Raw genomic sequence first — 24,280 nt, 5'->3', positions numbered from 1 at the left:
GTGTTTTTGTTTTTACTGTTTTTGTGTGTGTGTTCTTACTGTTTTTATGTGTTTGTTTTGGATACTTTTATGTGTTCATTCTCACTGTTTTTATGTGTTCATTCTTACTATTTTTATGTGTTTGTTCTAGACATTTTTGTAGTGTCCTAGGGACACGTTCATTGAACACGCACTGTGCCCTAACCATTTTCAAAGCGTCAGGGATGCATGTTTATGTGTTATCATGCCCTAACCATTTTCGAAGCATCAGGGATGCATGTTTATATGTTATCATGATCTAACCATTTTCAAAGTGTCAGGGATGCATGTTTATATGTTATCATGATCTTACCATGTTCAAAGCATCAGGGATGTATGTTAATATGTTATCATGCCCTAACCATTTTCAAAGCGTCAGGGATGCATGATTATATGTTATCATGATCTTGCCATGTTCAAAGCATCAGGGATGTATGTTAATATGTTATCATGCCCTAACCATTTTCAAAGCGTCCGGGGATGCATGTTTATATGTTATCATGATCTTACCATTTTCAAAGCGTCAGGGATGTATGTTTATATGTTATCATGATCTTACCATGTTCAAAGCATCAGGGATGTATGTTTATATGTTATCATGATCTTACCATGTTCAAAGCGTCAGGGATGCATGTTTATATGTTATCATGATCTTACCATGTTCAAAGCATCAGGGAAGAACAACGCTCTCGTTGCCATGGGTTCTTTTTCAGTGCGCCAAGTGAGCGCTGCACACGGGGGCTCGGTTTATTATTCAAACTTCTTTTACCCTAGCCATACCTCATGGGATGAAGGAATGAAGGGCTGGTATATGTCACTGATATCTTTAAACCTAGCCATGCCTCATGGACGCTCTGAAAGATCAAGTAAATGTCATTATTTCATGGCATGAAGGAACAAAGGTCTGGTATAGGTCACTGATATCTTTAAGCCTAGCCTATGCGGGATTCAAACCCGCATCCTCCTCACGGACTCTCTGTATCTGCAGCTGAGCGTCCTAACCACTGTGCCACCTTCCTCAGAGTCAGTACAAGTTCCTGCACGAGGTGGTGCAGGAGTGGCTGTCGTCCCGGGAGGGGGACATCATCAAGGACGACCTGCAGCACGGATCTCGCTGGAAGGTGGAGGAGGGGGAGACCCTCCCAGCCGCCGTCAGACAGCAGTGTGCCGCCCAGTACCAGGTACCCTGTGGGGAGGGGGGGGGGGAATGGGGCAGGGGTAATGTATGCATTTGGCACATCCTTGTTTGGTTTAACTCATTCTGGACGACGGAACGCTGTAGCGGTTTCGACAGTTAAATTTTTTTCCATGTTTTCCTCATGGGGTAGCATAACAATCACAGCTACACCAGGCATTGCGAACGTGTCAAGGGTCGAATGGAAAGTTTCTTCATGGGATTCCGTAACAACACACGCCACACACTCCGGCGAGTTCAGGACCCCACACGACAAGCTAATCTGCATACGTATCGAAAATGGCATCGCAGGTGATACAAGTGGAAATTTTTGGAGCAGACTAGATCATGACAGCGGCTTTTACCACTGCTGAAGTGATTGAAATGCTTCAAACTGAATGTTTTGACATCAACGAGGATGATGAAGACATTGAATAAAGGATCTGGAGTGAAGAAAGCTACCAGCAAGTAGGTAGGTACTGATAGCGATTCAGCTTCTGAGAACAATGAAGAAGGAGGGGGGTGGGCGTTCACACAACGTGAGGAGAGGGGTCAGTGGGTTAAGTACAGTGAGTTTCATTCAGTTCCTTTATGTTTTGTGTTTTTTGTGATTTTTTTTCCTAACGCAAACAAAATGGGTCGTCTGTAGGGAAACGCAAGGGAGAGAACTCGTTGTCCGGAGTGAGTTAAGCTAACTGGAATAAATACTTGGTTCAACTGGTAACCAACTGTGCTGACTGGGCTGTTGTTTAACTGTGTGTTCTGCAAAGTATTTTAGTGTGCCCACACCCATACACACATCATTCCACAGGTCGGGGGTGCAGGGTTTTGTGGGGAGGAGGGGTTGTATGGTGGTGAGAGTGTGTGTGTGCACGTCTGTGGTTGAATGGTATAGTGGATGACTCGATTGTTATAAGCTGTAACCAGGTATGTATTAAAACACATATTATGTTCGTTCTTTAGTTTAATGTCTTTTAACGATAAGTGATATCAGACGAGGGAAGTGAAAGAAGTCGAGGGAGGGAAAAGAAATCATAACTGCACGCATGCGAATGTGGGTGTGGGTGTGCATGTGTGTGTGTTGCATACAGAAAATGATTGATCGAAGACACTACATATGTGTGATTTGTTTACGTGCACAATATGTTTGTGTGATTGTATGCGTTGTGCGTGAGTTTGATTGTACACGCATAGTACATGTATGTGATTGTATTCATAAACAGTACATTATGTTATTGCGTGCATACAGTTTATGCATGTGCTTTTATACACACACAGTACATCTGTGTGATTGTACAGATGCACAGGTATATTTTTTATAAGGCATTACACTGGAATACACGTGTGTGCACAAGCTTGTGTGTACATCACAAGTACACGTATGAAAAGCAAGACAGTTCTTGTTCTTTGAGCATCCTTCATCCTTTCCAGTCGCTGAAGGATCTGCAGCCTGCGCTGAAAGACAAAGACACAACCACAGCTGGAAAGGAGAATAACGCAGGCAAAAACAGGTCTCCCCAAATTCTGCCAGGTATGATCATGGTGACGGCGATCCAGTCTGTATTGTTGTTCACCTTCTGAACTTTTGTTGTTGTAGATCTGAAAACGCTTGGTGCTTAGTTTCAGTTTCGGTTTCTCAAGGAGGCGTCACTGCGTTTGGACAAATCCATATACACCACACCACATCTGCTAGGCAGATGCTTGACAGCTGCATAACCCAACACGCTTGTCAGGCCTTGAGTGCATGCTTATATATTGTGTACCTATCAGAGTGGATTTCTTTTTTTACATAATTTTGCCAGAGGACAGTACTCTCGTTGCCATGGGTTCTTTTTTTCAGTGCGCCAAGTGCGTGCTGCACACGGGACCTCGGTTTATTGTCTCATCCAAAAGACTGGACGCTCAGTTTGATTTTCCAGTCGAACTTGGGAGAAAGGGCGATAGCGGGATTTGAACCCACACCCCTCATGGACTCTCTGTGTTGGCAGCTGAGCGTCTTAACCATTCTGCCACCTTCCTCCTTCCTCCTCGGTGCTTAAAGAAGAGTCTCCATCAGGGTATATGTCATGGACTTTATCATGCCAGTTAGAACTGCGCTTTACTGTTTTATTCCAAGTGATACTGTAGTTGTCATGAAAGCTATGTGTGTGCGTGTGTGTGTGTGTGTGTGTGTGCTGCAGCCTAGATCTGGATTTATTTTACCAAGATGTGTTATGAGTTTGATTTTGATCATTAAAAATTATCAATTAGAAGTAGATAGTAGATGTAATGATATCCAAAACAAAAGTTTTTTCGTCATCATTTTTACCATGTTCCATGTTATTTGAAAAAATATATATAAAAAAAAATCAAAAAAATCTGCAAGGTTTGATGCTGACTGATTGTGGATTTTGACAAAGAATAGTGAGGTTGTGTTCGTGTATGTGTGCATGCGTGTGTGTAGTTGTTGTTGTTGTTTTTTGTTTTGATTTTTGTTATTGTTTTTTTAGTAAAAAAAATTGTGACTTTAAAGAATATGCTGCTGGAGTTAAGATATTTAATTTTTTAAAATTTAGTTGCATATTTTTAGAACTGGGAAAATACCAGCATATGTATCAGCAGTTCAGTTTGGTGTGGGGGTTTTTTGTTTGTTTTGTTTTTTTTCTTCAATGGGATGACTTATTTGTTGTCTCAATGTGTGATGAGATAAGAATTTTATTGACCCTTGTATTGTTGTCTGCTTTTGTCACCTAGTGGAGTTATTTTCACGCCAAGCTGATCACAGTTCAAGTAATTAGTGCCAGTCAGTGTTGTGTAGTTGTACAGACAGCCCCTCACTTTTGTTTCTGTTTATTTATTTATTTATTGTTGTGTGAGTGGGTGCAGCGTTTTGTAACGCGCATAGTTGAAGGTATGTGGTCTGAATTGAGTGTATGCGTTTGTTTGGGTGTGTTCTGAAGGTGACTTTGGTCGTGTACAGTGGTGTGCAAGGTTGATGGAATCATCACCACAACAATTTCCTTTTTTTTTCTTCTTCTTTTTTTCTTCTTATTCTTCTTCTGTGTTCGTGGTCTGCAGCTCCCACATTCACTCGTATGTACACGAGTGGGCTTTTACGTGTATGACCGTTTTTACCCCGCCTTGCCACTCCGTTTTTGGGGGGAGGAGGTGCATGCTGATGTATGTTCTTGTTTCCATAACCTACCAAACGCTGACTTGGGTTACAGGATCTTTAACGTGTATATTTGATCTTCTGCTTGCCTGTACACACGAAGGGGGTTTAGGTACTAAAAAGTTTGCACTTATGTTGTTGACCTGGGAGATCGTAAAAATCTCCACCCTTTACGCATCAGGCGCCGTCACCGAGATTCGAGCCTGGGACCCTCGGATTGAAAGCCCAACGCTTTAACCACTCAGCTATTGTGCCCGTCTGTTGTTTTGTTTTGTTTGTTTTTGTATTTTGTTTTTGATATTGGAGAAATAAAATCTGTTTGTTTCGGTTTTGTGTCTTGGAAATACGTTTATTCCTGAAATATAAATAAAGTAAAAATTCTGGGTTTTTTTTGTTGTTGTAATTTATTTAGAGGAGGTAAGGAGAGGTTTTTTTTTGAAGCTTGAAAAATTTGTGAAGAAAGGAAAGATATCTGATAAGTTCTTGTTTTTGCTGTATTTTTTGGTTTGTTTTTTTGGTTTTTTCATCACTGATTTCATATGTAAGAATGTAGCTTCAAAACTTTATAAAGAAGGGAAAGATATGTGACATGTTCTTGCCTTTTTTTTTTATAAAAAAAAAAAAATTGTTATCACTGATTTCATGTGTAAGAATGATTGTACAGATTGTTTTTTTTTTATATTGAATTTCTTTGTTCACGTTTAATGTTACAAATATTGTTGATGTGTATCATCCATGCCCAAGCCAGGGGTCAAAGGATTACGTTTCTTAATTCTTGCAGTGGAACAGTTTCGTGTGTGCTTGGCAAAGACCGGGGAAGAGGACAGTGACTACATCAACGCCGTCTTCTTACCTGTGAGTGCTGCCACCCCTCCCACTTCCCCTCCACCCCTTCCCCAAGACCCCCAAGCCCTCCAAGGGATCTGTGGTCACTGTCAGTTGTCTGCCTTGTCTGGGTGAAAAGTCCCTGAAGTGTTGGTGTCTTCTGCACCGTATAAATGTTGACCCCTGTCTAGGACTTGTTCAAAATTGTGTTGTGTTGTACTGTTTTTTTGTTGTCGTGTCTGTCTAGGTCTTGTCCAAAATTGTGTTGTGTTGTACTGTTTTTTTGTTGTCGTGTCTGTCTAGGTCTTGTCCAAAATTGTGTTGTGTTGTACTGTTTTTTTGTTGTCATGTCTGTCTTGGTCTTGTTCAAAATTGTGTTTTGTTGTACTGTTATTTTGTTGTCGTGTCTGTCTAGGTCTTGTACAAAATTGTGTTGTACTGTTTTTTTGTTGTCGTGTCTGTCTAGGTCTTGTCCAAAATTGTGTTGTACTGTTTTTTTGTTGTTGTGTCTGTCTAGGACTTGTCCAAAATTGTGTTGTGTTGTACTGGTTTTTTTGTTGTTGATTCTGTCTAGGACTTGTCCAAAATTGTGTTGTACTATTTTTTGTTGTTGTCTCCACAGATTTGTTGATGTTGACTGCACCCTATAAATGTAGCACATGTTCAAAATTATATTGTATTATTTCATATTACTTTGTTTTATATACCAGAATAGATATCTCTTCCGAACACTTCCGTGGAGTGTTGGCCAAGAGATAACGCATCCGCCTTGGAAGCAAGAGAATCTGAACACATTGGTTTGAATCACACCAGAAGTCACCAGTATTTTCTCACCCTCCACTAGACCTTGAGTGGTGGTCTAGATGCTAGTGTTTCAGATGAGATGATAAACCGAGGTCCTGTGTGCAGCATGTGTTTAGCGCACGTAAAAGAACCCACAGCAATGTCAAGGGTTGCCCCTGGCAAAATTCTGTAGAAAAATCCATTTCGATAGGAAAACAAATTAAATTGTAGGCAGAGAAAAAAAAATGTAGCGATGTGCTCTCTCCCTGGGGAGAGCGGCCTGAATTTCACACAGAGAAATCTGTTGTAACAAAAAGAGTAATGCAGCAACAATACAACATTTGGGCTGCTTTCCTCACAGAGCATCCATTGGCACAGTGTAACTTCACTTTTTTTTTCTTTTTTTTTTTCCTTTCTGTTTGCAAATGTTTTTTGTTTTACTCTCAGTGTAGATTTTGCCGTGAGGAACCCTTTTGTTGCTGTGTTGCTGTGTGTCCTGTATGTGCGCCAAGTGCTTGTTGCACACAGGACCTTGACGGGGATTGTGTTTTGATGCGTCTCCATTGTTTTTAGCTCTTTCACTTTTTTCCACAATGTATTTGGATCATATACTAGATCTTTGTTTAGTGAGTCAGCTAGTTTTGATTTTTTTTTTTCTTAATCATTTTGTCATAGAATTTTCTCTTATAAAAGTATTTCTGACGTAGATTTTTATTAAACGGGTATCTGTTAAAAGCATTTAGAATTGATTTTGACTCCTTGCATTGTAAATCACATTCTTTGTCCAACCATTTTTCAAAGATGAGGTAATGTGTGTGCTCAGACATGCATTGTGTACCGTGATTTTCGGCCAATAATGCACTACTTTTTTACTCAAACCTGACCCCTGCGTCTTACAGGCTGTTTGCGCCCTGTCTGTGTCTGAAAACTAAATTCTGACCACCATGTGGAGCCACTTTACACAATAAACTCAATATATGACAACAGTGATCATGATTACAATCGCACAGCAACAATCTTATCACTGTTTGAATCGACATGGTTCATGTTCATCATCGAATCAAATTAAAACGAATCGCATACTCAGTAGCACAATATTTCAGCTGATCGTTATCGCAGTTTACCCTTAGGCCATGAAAATGAACAGTCTGAGTTGGGGATCAGTTAATTTATGGTGTGAAAGTAGAGAAATCGGAAGAGAACTGATTGTTTTTCAAAAGCAGAATGCACAGCAAAATGGCGGATGGGACTGAAAGGCAGGGCTAGCAGACTGGATTCGGACTGAACAAGTTGATGAACTGGGGCTTTACAACAGTATACATTCGACTAAAGGCTGTAAAATTATGGAAAAAAAAAAGAAAGCAGCAGACAACAAAGCAGATAAACGCAGGAATAGAACCCAGTCAACAAGCAAACAAAACCAAGTTGGATTCCGATCCAGTTTTCCGAAGATGACGTCACTACTTGGAAAAACAACATCCGCTGTAAGCAGAGAGAAAATGGAGGACTTTCACTTTACGGCAGGTCAGTTTATAGGATGTGTGCGTCTTATACAATTTCAAAGTAACTTTTTTCTTTAAAATCAAGGGGTGCACCTTATGTGCTATAGCGCCTTGAAGGCCGAAAATTACGGTACTTTGGAACAAACTCAAATGGACACACATCAAATGGATACACATAAATACCCACACAACGAAGGCCACACAATGGAAAGTGTCTATCCCTGTGTTGGACAGTCGGTGAGCAGAGAGCTGGGCTACATCGTGACCCAGCTTCCCCTGGCCAACACTGTGGGCGACTTCTGGGCCATGGTCAGAGACTGGGGGGTCCGCACTGTTGTGCGCTTCATGGACGCTCCCAAAGACCAGGTGAGGGTCTCTTCTTCTTCTTCCTTTATACAACCAACGTCATTATATTGATGATTCTGTTGTAGTTTGGGGGGGTTGCTGAGGATTGTGCTGTTGTGAGGATTGGGGAAAAAAAAAAATTTAATTTTTGCGACCTGGCCAGCCAGTGTACGTTCAGCGTGCACTGACATGATGCCAAGCCTCTGCATCAGCTGTGAGGGGGAGTGGGGGGGGGGGGTCTGTCACTTCTTTCAGTTTCTCAAGGAGGCATCACTACGTTCAGACAAATCCGTATACACTACACCACATCTGCTAGGCAGACGCCTGACAGCAGCATAACCCAACACGCTTTTCAGGCCTTGAGTGCGTGCTTATATATTTGTGTACCTATCAGAGTGGATTTCTTTTTTTTATATGATTTTACCAGAGAACAGCACTCTCGTTGCCATGGGTTCTTTTCCAGTGCGCCAAGTGCGTGCTGCACACGGGACCTCGGTTTATAGTCTCATCCGAAAGACTAGATGCCCAGTTTTGATTTTCCAGTCGTCTTCTCCGTTTGTGGGCTGCAACTGCGACATTCACTTGTATATACATGAGTGGGCTTTTACATGTATGACCGTTTTTACCTTGCCATGTAGGCAGCCATACTCCATTTTCAGGAGTGATTTTCTAGTCAAATTTGGGAGAAAGGGCGAGAGCAGGATTGGAACTTCTTTTACTCTAGCCGTGCGTCATGGGATGAAAGAAGAAGGTCTGGTATATGTCACTGATATCTTTAAACCAAGCCCTGTCTCATGGGATGAAAGAAGGTCTGGTATATGTCACTGATATCTTTTACCCTAGCCATCTCCTCATGGAATGAAGGTCTGGTATATGTCACTGATATCTTTAAACCTAGACATGCCTCATGGACGCTTTGAAACAACGGGTTAGGGTCATTATTTTCTTCATCCCTGGTCATGCTTGGCGGACTGAAAAAGCCCCAAAGATGAGGTAAATGATGATGATAATGCAGGAGGTGGTGTTGTACCCTGACTTAGAGCAGAACATTATGCTGATAACGATGATGCGTGCTGTAATCAAATGATGATGACAACAGTGATGATGGTGATAATGATGTGTGCTGTCATCAAACGATGATAATGATGAAAAAGAGGATGTGTGCTGTCATCAAGTGATGATAACAACGGTGATGATGGTGATTCAAGAGATGTTGCTATACCCTGACCATGCAGCATGATGCTGATAATGATGATGTGTGCTGTCATGAAATGATGATAGCAACGGTGATGATGATGTTAGATGATAACAATGGTGATGATGATGATGATGTTAGATGATAACAATGGTGATGATGATGATGATGATGATTCAGGAGGTGTCGCTGTACCCTGACAAAGAGCAGAGCGTGCAGTACGGAACACTGAGCGTCCACACACAGAGCAAGGAGGTGTTTCTACCTGGCGTCTCTCGACACACCATCACTCTTCAGGATCAGGTAGGCATGCTGTCCTCATCCTGTTTTCATGATTCACAGGGGGCTGGAAGGGGGGGTAGGGGGGGGGGAGCAGGTGATTGGGTGAAATTCTGAACATAGAATGCAAGAGAACGTACTTTCGGAGATGCCAGTTGTTATGATATCGCCATATTTTGTTATGCCCAATCGCAGTTTGTTCCAACATTACACCAACATCAGAACTGTTTCAACGAGTTTATTTTCAACTACATAGCATGGTCACATGCTTTCCTGTCGTAACATTACCCAGACGCTCTAGATCTGTCGATCACGAGGCCAGGACAGTCACTACTAACCTTGGTCTCACGTGATGATGCTCAGCTAATCACGTGCATGTTTTCATTCTTGTATGCCTTGTAGATAAAATGTATGTTTGCTAATGTGGCTCAGAGTCCAGGTGTTCCTACCAAAAAATTCAAAATGTTCCTTCCAAATTTCCTGATTGTTCCTGCATACACTTGACAGGGGTTGGCATCTCTGTACTTTGAAGGCAATTTAGAAAATTCCGTTGCTCCATGATAACACTGATCTAGATCACCACTCAGATCGATTGGCTGGTTCTCAGCCCGTTGGTGATACTCCCACAACATGTCAGGAAAATCTGTCAACATATTGTTGTGTAACCTTGCTGACAGACGACAGGCCACTTGTGTGGACATGGAGGGGCTATGTTGATGAGACCATTTTTCACAGTGTAACAAAGCTTGACAGCTGTAGCCAGTTTCCTCAATTGACCAAGGACTAACCTTTGCCCCCTGACCCAGTTTGAAGTGAACAAGTCGGTTGTGTTGTTTTGACATGAACCGAAGCCTGTGACTGCGAGCATCATTTCTAAAATATTTGGCGCAGGGGAATGTTTTTCACAGAGAAACTTGGTGGTGAAAGAGTTAAGCTGTTGAAGTACTGAAGAAGATTTGAATTGATCCTCAAATCAAGTTGAATTTGCGGTGCATCAGAAGTTGGGGTGGTTTCTTGGGGGGGATGGTTTGTGTTGCGTTGCAAGAGTTTGTGCGCCATGAGTTGGGATGGTTTCTTGGGGGGACGGTTTGTGTTGCGTTGCAAGAGTTTGTGCGCCAGGAGTTGGGATGGTTTCTTGGGGGGACGGTTTGTGTTGCGTTGCAAGAGTTTGTGCGCCAGGAGTTGGGATGGTTTCTGGGGGGGACGGTTTGTGTTGCGTTGCAAGAGTTTGTGCGCCAGGAGTTGGGATGGTTTCTGGAGGAGGGGGGTGCGGGCAGGGGGGAACTGACTGAGGTTTGTGTTTTGTTGCAGGCGGATGAAGGAGGTCAGCAGGTGAGTGTGTACTGTGTGGAGTCCCAGCAGGCACTGTGTCTGAAGGCAACCAAGGTGTTTGTCAGCCTGATGGACGTTCTGCTGCCCAAGGTCATGCCTCCTGACCAGCCCCCCATTGTGCTGCAGTGCTTGTGAGTTTGTGGGTGGGTGTGTGTGTGTGTGTTGTGCATTTCTGTGTGTGATCCTGGTCATGTGGAGTGTGTCAGTGGTATTTGTTGTGCCGGTGTGTGTCTCTGTGTGTTTGGTGTGTGTGTGTGATCCTGGTCATGTGGAGTGTGTCAGTGGTATTTGTTGTGCTGGTGTGTGTCTGTGTGTTTGGTCTGTGTGTTTGGTGTGTGTGTGTGTGATCCTGGTCATGTGGAGTGTGTCAGTGGTATTTGTTGCATCGGTGTGTGTCTGTCTGAGCGTGTGTGTGTATGCGTAACTTTTTCTTGGTGGCAAAACTTCATGCAAAAGTGTCCATTGCACATGAAGCGTATAATAACTTTTTCCAAGGGGATGTCAGCAAATGTAGATGTAAATTAAAAAAATTCTGGAAACTTTTCTGTTTGAGGCATAATTGTACTGACCACGTCAAACTGGTGCCAGTTGTTGCTGTTAAGTTGCTAGCACAGTACTAATATGCCTTTGAGCCTGATTGTGGCTCAACCAACAGAGCAGTGATAACTGGAATGTATTTCCGTGTGTTGCAGTGTTTGATGATAATGATTAGTGTATATTCTTTTGTTAGGTTTTTTTTTTTTTTAAAATAATTTTATCATAACTCACTCTACCCCAAAGCTACATGCCTGCTACAACTCCCCTGGACCAGCACTACATGAGACCACTGCAGAAAAAACGGGGTGGTTCACTAAAACAGCGGAAATTGATGGAGAATTGTTTATTTTATCAGTCAAACAAAGCTTCCTTTTTATACTTACGGAATCTGTAAACGGTTTAGTTTAGAATGCCAGCTGTACCAAGCAAGAATGAACAAAATTAGAACAGTGTGATGGTACGAGAATACTCGTACCCAGTCCACAGGGGAAGTAATCATGGTACGAGTTAACCTTTCCCGTACGTCGTGGGTGTGAAATCACCCAGACAAGTGTTTTTGCTCTGTAACTCAAGTAATATTGAAGCCACTTCCACATAATTTCATGACTTTGTCCATAATATAGTTTACTACATATCCACTGAACATTATTTTCTTTTATACATAAACAAAGAAGTTATTAATCAATTAATATCCCAGTACGTCGTGGGTGTGACGACACCCATACTCCCAAAGAATAAACCTTGCACGCCGTACGTCGTGGGTGTGGAGCCACCCATGCAAAGCTTGCGCGCCACGGGTTGTCGACGTGACGTCACTTGGGCTCGCTACAGAGAGAGATCAGAGTGACCTTGTTTTTTGTTGATCGTATCCCGGTTCAAGTCTGCGGTAAGTTTTACTCTAAAGTTGTAACTAATTTCAGAAAACAATATTTATTGCACTAGATATCTTCAACAATATTGAATGAACTGTTTTTCTTGTAGAGAATGATCGGGAGCAACTGATTGATAGCTTTTTATCAAGTTGGAATTAAAGTGCCTTTCTAAGAACTGGATATTTTTGTAAGTCTGAAATCAATTGATCTAAAATCTAGTTGATATAGAAATTTTATTCTTATCCTAATCTGTTCAAAGTAGAGAAAACCCGACTATGGCTAAAAAAAGAAAGATAGTTGATATAGAAATTTTATTCTTATCCTAATCTGTTCAAAGTAGAGAAAACAACACTCTCTTCTCACGGGCAAAACTTATTCACAATGCGCCTGGTCAAGCACTGGAGTAAATAGCCTACACGCACAAGTGGAAGCTGCGCATGCAAGTCTGCTGAAGAAAAGTCAAATTTGCTTTGGTTACTGTGCACCCACGACGTACGGCAAGGTCTTATTTCTTCAGTGAAACCATGGGTGCCTACACACCCACGACGTACAGCGAAGGGTTAGTTCGTACACAGAAACCATGGGTGCCTGCACACCCACGACGTACAGCGAAGGGTTAGTTCGTACACAGAAACCATGGGTGCCTGCACACCCACGACGTACAGCGAGGGGTCATTCCTTCTTAGAAACCATGGGTTTCTGCACACCCACGATATACGGCGCGCAAAATTTTAGGCGACGTACGGGAAAGGTTAACTTGTACCTGGAGTAGAATGAGTTAATGTTTTGCACAAACCTAGGGTAGACTCTCAAGGCCAAATCAGTTTATGATGTCAAGCATCTGCTCTTTAAAAAAAAAAAAAGCTGATGTGGTGTACTTTATATGGATCGATCCTCTGCACACCTCGACACCTCAAAACTGTCAGACCCCTCTTGTATAATACTGAAACAGATACGATGATAATCATCATGGTACGTATTGGTGTAGATTGCAGTAACAGACATATTTGATACTTCTTCATTTATGGACTTCAGCTCCCAGGTTCACTCGTATGTACATGAGTGGGCTTTTTGTGTGTATGACCGTTTTTACCCTGCCATGTAGGCAGTCACACTCCGTTTTCAGGGATGTGCATGCTGGATATTTTCTTGTTTCTATAACCCACCGAACACTGACATGGATTACAGAATCTTTAACGTGGATATTTGATGCTTTGCTTGAGTATATACTCGAAGGGATTGAGGCACAAGCAGGTCTGCACATATGTTGACCTGGGAGATCGGAAAAATCTCCACCCTATATCCACCAGGTGCCGTTACTGAGATTTGAACCCGGGACCCTTGGAAGGAAAGTCTAATGCTTTAACTCTCAGCTATTGTGCCCGTTGTATTTGGTACATGTTGCTGTACATTGCAGTGAGAGACATGATGGTAGCCAGAAGAACGTGGTGTGTGTTGCAGCAACGGATATGATGATTGGTACACAATGCTGTACAATGCAGTAACAGACATGGTGATGATGCTTGGCATCTATTGCTATACAGTGCAGTAACAGACCTGATGATGATTGGTACACAGTGCTGTACAATGCAGTATCAGACACATGATGATGCTTGGCATCTATTGCTGTACAATGCAGTAACAGACATGGTGATGATTGGTACACACTGCTGTACCCTGCAGTAACAGACACGACTATAGCCAGGAGAGCGTGTGGTGTGTGTTTCAGTACCGGCGCGGACCTGAGCTGTGTCCTGTGTGCAGTGATGATGGCTGTGGAATCACTGCTGGAGGAGGGACGCACCTCCCCCTTCCTCACTGCCCGCCTCATCCACACCGCACGCCCGCACGCCTTCTCCACACCTGTGCGTCCATACCTGGCCTCCTCCTCTTTACCTGCATGTTTTTCATTTCTTGAAAATAATTTGTTAAAAACCCATAACACCTGTGCATACACAACTAACATACTCTTAACCTGAAGTTTTTCATTCTTAAAAATAATCAAAAATCTTTTTGAGGCGGGAGGTAACTGGCCGTGCACCTACTTTTTTTTTTTTTTTTTCTCCCCTTCTCAGAGAAGTAACTAGCCACACCTACTTTCGGTTTTTTGTCTTCCCTTCTGAGGAGGGTAACTAGCTGCACCTACTTTTGTTGTTTTCTCCCCTTCTCAGGGAGGTATTAGTTTGTGCACAGTTTAGGGAATCAGACCCTGCCAGTCTGTACCATTAGGTCATGGTAAGTGTATGACATTATACATCAATTTTTTTGGGGGAAAAAATCCTTTAATTCTTTTTTTTTTTTTTTTTTTTTTTTTTTTTCCATTTGATGAAGACAGACCAGATGAAAGTTGCATACATTGCTGAGTAACCAACTGCTCGGTGTTGCTTATAATGTATTTTTGGTGTCATATACTGTACCATGTCAAACTGATGCAAACTAGGCCTATGGTTTGCTCTGTTTGGCCAAATTTCGCGCGGCTAACAGTGAAAAGACGCCCCTCTTAGTCTGGCCCGCTCTTAGCCAATCAAACGCCTCTAACAGCTATAAGCGCTGAATCATTCCTTTGGCCAAGGCTCTCCACGCCATCTTGTCAGGTTTTCGCTCTGTCTCGTCTGGCTATTAAGCGTTTTCATTTGGCCTTATTTTGTTGTATGCGGCTTGCATGTATATTGTTCTTACATTCTGTGTACTCGTTTCGACTCGGCCCCCTCGATTTCTTTGTATTTTTCTACCTCTGAGTCGATCCTGTCTTTCCTTTCTCTGTTGGGGATCGAATTGTTCGCTGGGTGCTTACGCGTGGTACCATGCCTCGTTTGCCATCCTACGAAGGCAGGGATCATGATGCTGGCAGAGATACTCGCCAAGAGACTCTCCCAGGCCCGGAGCTCATGATTTCTCCCGATAGGGACCGCGGCGATGCATCTGCAGACGCAGATCGCGGAGGGGACGCTCGTCCCGATAAAACGGTCATGAAGGGGACCGGGGGGAAAGGGATACGAGCGTCACCTCCCGAAGTGTCCCAGCGCGAGGCAGGGGGAAGGGGGAGTAGCACGTCCTCTCTTGGTGGTGGGAACTCACGGCTGGGTGCGGACTCCCAAGGGGAGGCCGCCCCCCGCCGTTACCCGGGTCCCCACACGGAGACGGCCCTCAGGGGCCCCAGTGCTGTTTCCCCTCCTCCCTTCTCGGTCGACCCCCCTCCCCCACCTCCTCCTGGGGGAGAAAAACATTTGGTTCCGGGGGGGGACCTCCACTTAGCCCACCCCGGGCCAAGCCACCCCAGTCTCCCCACGGGAGGGGATTCGGGGCGTGTGGCAACCTGCTCTGCAGGTCTTCCCGCTATCCGGACGGTCTCCCCTGCTGGGGGAGTCCCACGCGTGTCAGGCGGTTCCGGGCAGTCAGACCGCCGGCCTTTCGGCCTGTCTGACACCCAAGTCGGACCTGACCTCCCTCCGACTTGGCCAGGTTTTTCCCTTCAGCGAGGTCAAAGCACCAGTGACCCTTGGGGCTGGGGTCACGGGATGGCTGGTGCCCACGGGTGGTATCCCCCATTCTACCCGTACTGGGGTGCACCTATGGTGCATGCTGGGTTCCCGGGAGGACCAGGGACTAACCCCTGGTCCGCTCCCCACCGGACCCAACCCAGCACAGACCACAGAGTGACACACACAGCCCCGACAAGAGGGATTGACTCCTCGTCGGGCAGGTCGAGCTCCTCGACCAGTATTAACACTACAGCCTCAAATCGGTCCTCTGTCAGCACGCAGGTGACCTCCACGGTCACTACGGCTTCCTTTTCAGGACCGACGGCAGCTGAGGGACCCCGCTCAGCCCGTGGGAGCCTGCTGTTCCCACCTACCCAGCCCTCGGTCCTAAAAGGAGATGAGTGGGTGTTTGTCCCCTCACAGCACTCGTGGGTCCCTCTGGCGTCCAGGGACGCTCTCTCTGAGAAGGTGTGGCACCCACCATCCCAAGCATGGTTGGACCTACGGTCCACACACTCCCCACCCTCTTCAGGTGTCAAGGACATAACAGAGGAGACCAGGGTCCCTGCTCGGGATCGCCCCAGCTCATCCCGCTGGGCTGACCACAGCCCACAGGACGCCCCCGTGGGTACATCCACTTGGGATGGCACCCAGCAGGGGATGGACTGTGAACAAGAGGGACAGCCCCTGTCTTCGGATGAGGACGAACAAGCGGATGAGCACTCTTCGCCCCCATCCCAGGGCGACAGATGGAGCCCACGCCTCCCTAGGGACCAGCCTGAACCAAACTCGGACTTTGCCGAGCTCGAACTGACCCTCCCCATTAGGGTCACACATGCTGAATCAGTCCCTCAGGCAACTTTGTCACCCTTAACCCTCCTACGGTCAGGTGACTCTAACTCCAGAACCACAAGGCGACTCAGAGTGCCAGAAATGGCTCAGGAGTGGCTTAATAAGCCAGCCCGCACCGTCAGGGGTGCTGCTTCCATCCCTCCCCCAGGCAGGGAGTCCCTCTCTGCCCCGGGCGCTTTTGCCCCAGGCAAGTTCCTTAAAGATCCCTCCAAGGGAGGAGTGTGGTCCTGGTACACACAGGACCACCCTGCCTACAGGGAAGCAGAGCCCTCCGCGCAGGACAGGATGTTGGTCTCACAGCGCACCACCTTCCCCACCTCAGCTACTCTTCCCTTTAAGACATTTGCAGAGTGGGACAAACTGGCCCGCCGCTGCCTCCTCGAGGTTTCCACGGCTTATACCTTCTTTGACGCGTTCCTCCACAGAGCCAATGAGCTGTGGGAACGACGTCCAGTTCAGCAGGACACGGAGTCTCCTTCCTCTGGCCTGCCTGGCCTCTTCTCAGACCCGAGGTTAAACACTTTTGGCAATCGAGTAGCGTCTGGTCTCACGGCAGCTGCAGACGCAGCTACCAGCCTAGCGCGGCGGGATGCTGTTCTCCGCCTCTCTAACATTCCAGTAGAGGAGAGGGCTGCCCTGCGGTCCATCCCAGCACAGCAGCACTCCCTCTTCGGCCAGTATGCGCCGCATTTTTGTCAGCCACAGGGCAGAGACAAACCGGGAGGTGGCCTCATATTTAGCCCAATCCTCCCAGGGGCGCCAGGGTTCTATGCCATTGAAGAGACCCGCCACCAGGGCTCCTCCATATACCTCGCCTCCTAAGTCAAAGCAGCGTGCTCAGAATCAGCGGCAGAGGAACAAACCACCTCATGGCCGTCCAAGCCGTCCGGCCATGCCCAAGGCCAGAAGGCAGCACCCCCAATGACTGGGCCCATTTGGCTCTGTGTGTACCTGGACGACTAGCTTATTCTGGCCCAGTCACAGGCTCTGTGCCAGAGTCATACAGCCAGACTTCTAGACCTGTGCTCCCAACTGGGCTTCATCACGAACCAGGAGAAATGCGATCTGTCCCCGAGCCAGTCCTTCGACTTCTTAGGGATGAGATTCGACACACGGTCCACGATAGTCTCTCCGACGCCAGATCGGTGGGACCGTCTGGCAGGCCTCCTCAACCACTTGCGCCATTCCTCCCAAGCAACGGCGCGGACACTTTCTTCCCTCCTGGGCATGATGGAGTCCATGGCACCTCTCATCCCTCTGGGCAGGGTTCTCAAGCGCCCTCTTCAGAGGGCACTCAGGCTACGGTGGTCCCAGAGCACTCAGCCATGGGATACCCGGATATGTCTGGGCGAGTGGTTCCTCGAGGTGACATCAGAGTGGTTAACCACCCCTCTTCTGACACAGGGGGTGCCCATAGCCCCACCTACTCTTCAGGTGGCACTATTCACAGACGCCTCCTCCATGGGCTGGGGAGCCCACATGGACTCACTCCATGCAGCAGGGACTTGGTCCCCGGAGGAGCGCCTATGCCACATCAATGTTCTGGAACTGGAGGCAGTTCGCAGGGCTCTCCAGCACTTCATAGCGGAGGCCAAAGGCAAGACCATTCGCTTGTTCACGGACAGTACAACAGTCGCACGTGAACAAAGGGGGTGGAGCGCACTCGGCAGACCTCTCTCTGCGGACTGAGGCTCTCCTCCGTTGGTGCCACAGCAAGGGCATTGCACTTTCAGCGAGACACATAGCAGGGAAAGACAACATTTTGGCAGATGCTGTCAGCAGGTCCAAGAGTGTCGTACACACAGAGTGGACCCTGGACAAGGACACCCTGCAAGGAGTGTGGGAACAGTGGTTCCGGCCGATGGTGGACCTGTTTGCGACAAGGTTCAGCAAGAGACTTCCCACTTAGTCTCTCCAGTCGCCGACCCAGAAGCATGGGCAGTGGATGCTCTCTCTCTAGACTGGAGCAGTCTGATTGCCTACGCGTTTCCTCCCTTTCCAATCCTGTCCAAGGTGATACGGAAAGCCAGGTTGGAACGCCCGCAGATGATCCTCATTGCGCCGAAATAGCCAGCCCAGCCCTGGTTTCCGGTCCTTCAATCCCTGACACATGTTCCACCACTGGAACTGGAAACCAAACCTCATCTGCTCAGGCAGCCTCTTTCGGGCATTCCTCACTCCAATCCTCAAATGCTCCACCTGCACGCGTGGCTGCTGTGCGGGCGGATCTGTCAGCATCACCATTGAAGTCTTCCACCCCTCGGTCAGCCTCTGTGTCGGCCGCGCTGACCAAGGGGGGTGCCTCCTCCGACCTCCTCTCCATAGTCTCCAAAGCCAGGAGGGAGGGAACAGAGACTTTGTATGACTTTCGATGGAAGAAATGGCTGAGTTGGTGTACAGCTCAGAACATTCCCCCTACTAACCCTACGAGCATGCAGCTGGCCAACTTTCTGGCTCACTGCTCCTCGGTTCTCAACCTGTCTGCTAGTTCGGTGAGAGGGTACAGGTCTGCCATTTGTACCACTATCAAACAGCTAGGGGGTCCCGCTTTTGAAGCCGATTTCCTGCTCAGAGAAGTGGCTAGGGGCACCTCTCTGAAGGAAACTAGGAATCCCAGAAGAGTGCCCCTCTGGGACTTGTTCCTGGTGCTGGATTTCATTCGAAAACAGCCCTTTGAGCCATTGGGGACTATTCCTTTTGACCTGCTCACTCTCAAGACCACTTTCCTTCTGTTGCTGGCCACAGGCCGTCGTAGAAGTGAGATTCATGGTCTTAGTGGTATGCCTCAAGATCTAGCATTCCACAGAGATGGTTCCATCACTCTTCGTTTCCTTCCAGAGTTTCTGGCTAAGAACCAAGACCCCGAGGTCCCTTCCCCCTCTCTGAGGGTCAGACCTTTGTCTGATATTCTTGCACAAGATGATGAAGATAGGCATCTCTGCCCCGTTCGGTGCCTCAAATACTATTGCAATAGGTCTCGCCATAGGCATTCTTCTCAGAGGCGCCTTCTCATCTCCCTCAATGAGAATTACAAGAAAGATATCGCTGCAGGCACCATTTCCCGCTGGGTTTCCCAAGTCATTCGTAGAGCCTACTCTCATGCACACAAGGATCTCAGTTGTCTTAATCCCAGAACACACGAAGTGCGGGCCATAGCTACTTAGGCTGCTTTCCAGCACTCGGTACCACTTGCAGCATGTCTTGGAGGCAGCCTTCTGGCGGTCGGAGAATCCCTTCATCAACTTCTACCTCCGGGATTTCCGTATGACCAGGGCTGACGGTTCCAAGGGGATTTCCTTTGTCGCGGCTAACACTGCCATCTCAGTTTCAAGGACTCCCCATACAAACCAGTAGGCGTTGCCCTCCTCCATTTGCTTTAAATTCTGCATCAGTTTGACATGGTACAGTATATGACACCAAAAGGAGGAGTTTGTATTATACTCCATGTTTGGTGTTTACATATACTTACCATGTCAAACTCGAATGCCCGCCCGTCCGTCCCCGCGTCTCCGCCGTGGTTCTTATGGGGCATTTTCATTCATGGCCACGGAATGATTCAGCGCTTATAGCTGTTAGAGGCGTTTGATTGGCTAAGAGCGGGCCAGACTAAGAGGGGCGTCTTTTCACTGTTAGCCGCGCGAAATTTGGCCAAACAGCAAACCATAGGCCTAGTTTGCATCAGTTTGACATGGTAAGTATATGTAAACACCAAACATGGAGTATAATACAAACTCCTCCTTTTAGTTTCTGTCCCCCCCCCCCCCCCCCAAAGAAGCACAGTGGGGGTTTTTTGTGGTCAGTTTTGTTGTTGGCGACAGAGTAACTGTTAGTACAGTGGATGTGCAGGGCATTGAAAGCAGTACTGTATGTATCAACCTGCCCATGAACTTGATTTAAAGAGGATCTCCAGGTCATTTCAGCTTTTAGTGATATCTGAGAGTTGTGAAAAGCCTAGGACTGATCATTCGATCAAAATCATGATACACACAACATATTGATATATCTTTCCATCAGACAGTGTCTGGTTGCAGAAAAGTATGTTTTAAGAGTAAGAGGTGAAAACTGATATTTGTTGAAGTCTGTGTTGACGACAACCAGAATGTTTTAACCCCCTGGAGTGCCATAGGACTTACCACGTACGTGCATTGTGAAGTCACTGATGGCATCATCAGAAAGAGGGAAAATAACTCTGCAGGGCTGAAAATTCACACAGTTTATCTAGAGTGGTATATCTCCAGACTATTTTTCTCACTTTTAGGCTTATTGTTTTGCAGTGATGTTTTATGACTTGAATCACCACTTTCTACGGTTTTTCCCCAGGCGCTGAATGAGGTTTTAAACGACGCTTTGTTTTTCCAGTGCAAAATATATATTGCGCTTTGTAGGTTTTTTTTTGTTTTTGTTTTTTTTTCTCTCTCTCTCCATGTGGTACTTTTTGTTTTTCCACATTGGATTGCACTTTGTAGTTTTTTCATATTATGGTACTTTTTTTTTTTTTTTTCTCCATATATCCAGTCTTATTGCAACTTTGCCACTCATTGATGCCATGATCTGACTAGTGGTGGAGTGATGGCCTAGAGGTAATGTGTCTGCCTAGGAAGTGAGTGAATCTGAGCTTACTGATTTGAATCTCATGGCCACCAGTATTTTCTCCCCTTCCACTAGGCCATGAGTGGTGGTCAGGACACTAGTCATTCGGATGAGACGATAAACCAAGGTCCCATGTGCAGCATGCACTTAGCACACATAAAAGAACCAACAGTAACAAAAGGGTTGTCCCTGGCAAAATTCTGTAGAAAAATCCACTTTGACAGGAAGCAAATAAAATTGCAGGCAGGAAAAGCCAAGGGGAAAAAAGGTGAAGCTCTCAGTGTGGCGATGCGCTTTCCCTGGGGAGAGCAGCCTGTATTTCCACACAGAGAAACCCGTTGTGACAAAAAAGAGTAATACTGACAGGTCTGTGGTGTGTGCAGGAGCAGTATGAGTTCATCACACGCTGTCTGCTGCATGACGCACGTAAGATAACGGAGAAAGGGGACGCCGACAATTCCACAGCTGGTGAACAGAGCGCCTCCACTTCCACTGATGCTGACAACGTGTACAACAATGTGGAGTCTGACAACGTGTACAACAATGTGTGAAGTTCTCATCTAGGCAGTGGATGTGTTTGTCATGTACCCATTTTGAAGGGTAGGTTTTTTTTTTTTGTTTTTTTTTTTTACACGAAGAACAGTTTATGGATTTTTTTTGGTTTGTTTGGTTTTGGTTTCAACATTTTGAACTATGTAAAACTTTGTGGATTTCTCAACTTTTTTTTTTTTTTTTTTTTTTTTTTTTTAAATATATCGTTTTATACAAAAGAAAAATTTCTGATTTGTATATTTTCCGTATATTTTGTAAAAACGGATTTCTTCATTTTTTCCCTCCAACATTTTGTACCAAGTAATACTAATGAATTTGCACATTTCTCCCCTTGTACTCGATGAAACTGAAGGATATGTTCATTTTCTTCATACACTTTGTACCAAGCAAAACTTATGGATTTGTAGCTCGCCCACCCAACTCCCTCCCTTTACATTTCCCCTTGTGATAAGAAACTCTAGGGAGAGCTGGACAATACAAGGTCTTCAGAGAAGCAGCCCCCCTCAGTCAAGTGTTTCGGCCCCTAACTCCTTACACTCTGCATTTTATAACGGATAAAATTTCTGGATTTTTGTTTTTTCACCCAGTGACACTTATGTATTTGTACATTTTCCTGCGTACATTTTGTAACAAATGAAACTTCTGTGTAATGAATATGTGCATTTAATTTTTTTTTTTTTTTTCTTCCATGTTTTGAACCGTATGGCCAGATTTGCTGCATGTGGAGGTGTTATATTTTAGTACTGTTTCCCCCCCATAAATTTCAGAGACTTGAAAGATCTTGGTTATCTTCCCATAGTTGGAAGTTATCTCATCCTGTCAGCATTGAAAATGACAAATATATTCCCAATTCATTTTCCTTCAAAAAAAACATGTACTTTCAAAGTTTTTTTTTTTTTTTTTTTTTTTTCCAATAAAAAATTACAAATACTTTTAGAAGTCACAGGTTATGTGATTCTTAGTAGTCAGAGTTTGAACATTTTATGCTCATCCAGAAACTGTATATACCTTTGATTCTGGAATCTGTCTGAGACTGCACAATCAGTTTTTATTGTCTTTTCAAGAAGTGGTCACGGCATCTGCATGGATCAAATGGGTCCGATTTGGGACAGCAGGGTACTGTTCATGTGTTTGCTTTTTTCTGTAATTACTTTGGGCCTGTGCTCCCTCCCTGTGGAACATAGGCCAAACTCGACTCTGGGCTGTCCTTTCTGCGTCCCTCCAGCTGGATCCCAGCCTCTTTAGCTCTGCTTCAAAAAATAAATAAAATAAAAATTCAAAATGTTCCAACCAAATTTCCTGATTGGCATCTCTGCTGATGGCGGTAAGCTTTTCTTTTTCTCTCTCTCTCTCTCTCTCACATCCTTGAGTGCAGCTACAGGAAATGTCTTTTCCCTGGTGTGTAAGTGATCGTTCATTTATAAAAGTGGTAGTATCCTTTTGAGTTGTATATTTGCTTGTCTTATTTATCTCAATTAAAAGTAGTTTTTGCTTCACATGTACAAATGTTTGGTTTTTTAACAATAAAATTGTACTCAGAACTTTATTTTTATCGAGTTCAATATTAAAAGTTCAGTGTCTTTTTATTTTATTTTATATTTAGATCTTATGCACGGAGTGCTGGATGCATAAAGAGCAGACTCACTTGGGTTTCCTGTGGACTGGATTTTTTTTCATAAAGTTTTTACTTTTAATTCCAGTGTAGTGTTCATATTTAATCAATGTGCTGGGTATGTGCTTCCATAATCCCCCCCCCCCCCCCCTCCCTCATTAATCTTTTTGATTGTGTGCAATTAGCCGAACTTTTCCACTTTTTGATCGTCCCAAAACTGCCCGTTTTTGTAAAGAGGTGGCTGTCTCTGAATGCCTTGAGTTCAAGTGTAGTGAGTACATCTATACTTAGGCCCTCCACTCCCTGTGGAGTATAAGCTATCAACGACATTTCTCCACTGAACTCGACTCTGGGCTGTCCTTTCTGCATCCCTCCAGTTGGATCCCAGCCTCTTTAAATCCGCTTCAGTGTTCTGCCTCCAGCTGTTCTTGGGCCGTCCTCTCTTCCTTCTCCCCTGGAGGTTCCAGGTCAGGGCCTGGCGTGTAGTGCTGGATGTCGATTTCCTCAACGTCAGGCCACAATCTGTCCCCACTTCCCGTCAAGATCTGCTTCTCCACTGGTTTCTGCCTCCCTCTTCGCAACAGGTCTTCGTTTCTGATTTTGTCTGGCCAACAGATCTTAAAAATGCAGATCACGCAACTGTTGATAAAGGTCTGGATTTTCTGTAGCATCTTTTCAGTCATTCTCATAGAGTACACAGACAACTGTTGATAAAGGTTTGGATTTTCTGTAGCATCTTTTTGGTTATTCTCCAAGAATACATAGATTACACAGACAACTGTTGATAAAGGTCTGGATTTTCTGTAGCATCTTTTCAGTCATTCTCCAAGAGTCTGTAGAGTATATCCATGGTGGTGGGCCAATGCACTGCTGTACCTGTCACCCACCACTTGGATGTGAAATTTCTGAGCCACCTCTTGCACTCCGTCAGGCACTGTTCATCTGAACAATAAGCTAAGGTCAGCCAGTTGCCATCAGCAACACACATCCAGCCAGTTGCTGTCAGCTGAAAACAGTAAGGCACTCTCAAACCGAAGAAAAACAACATTTGCCTCTTTTACCCCATGTAAGTCGACTTTTACTAAAATTCTTTTAGTCTACCTCTTACTGAACATTGCTGGGATTAACGCTACTGGTATCACTGAAGAGTTCTGTCCCTTGAACCAGCATCCGTCTTAT

General features: G+C 45.3%; 1 protein-coding gene across 1 annotated transcript in view; it reads left to right on the top strand.

The window, feature by feature from the left end:
* The window catches only part of LOC143285294 (receptor-type tyrosine-protein phosphatase alpha-like), a 48,153-nt gene extending 25,754 nt beyond the window's left edge, over positions 1-22,399 (top strand). Inside the window, exons 13-20 of the mRNA XM_076592557.1 lie at positions 1,041-1,199; positions 2,624-2,723; positions 5,125-5,198; positions 7,688-7,819; positions 9,174-9,296; positions 10,584-10,735; positions 13,743-13,878; positions 21,321-22,399. Coding sequence (XP_076448672.1) covers positions 1,041-1,199; positions 2,624-2,723; positions 5,125-5,198; positions 7,688-7,819; positions 9,174-9,296; positions 10,584-10,735; positions 13,743-13,878; positions 21,321-21,488 — 1,044 coding nt within the window. The 3' untranslated portion in view covers positions 21,489-22,399. The remainder of the gene's footprint in view (positions 1-1,040; positions 1,200-2,623; positions 2,724-5,124; positions 5,199-7,687; positions 7,820-9,173; positions 9,297-10,583; positions 10,736-13,742; positions 13,879-21,320) is intronic.
* The last annotated feature ends 1,881 nt before the right edge of the window (positions 22,400-24,280 follow it).

The sequence above is a fragment of the Babylonia areolata genome, chromosome 8 (assembly GCF_041734735.1).
Source record: "Babylonia areolata isolate BAREFJ2019XMU chromosome 8, ASM4173473v1, whole genome shotgun sequence".
Lineage (NCBI taxonomy): Eukaryota > Metazoa > Mollusca > Gastropoda > Neogastropoda > Buccinidae > Babylonia > Babylonia areolata.
This window is presented reverse-complemented; position numbering and strand designations above follow the sequence as displayed.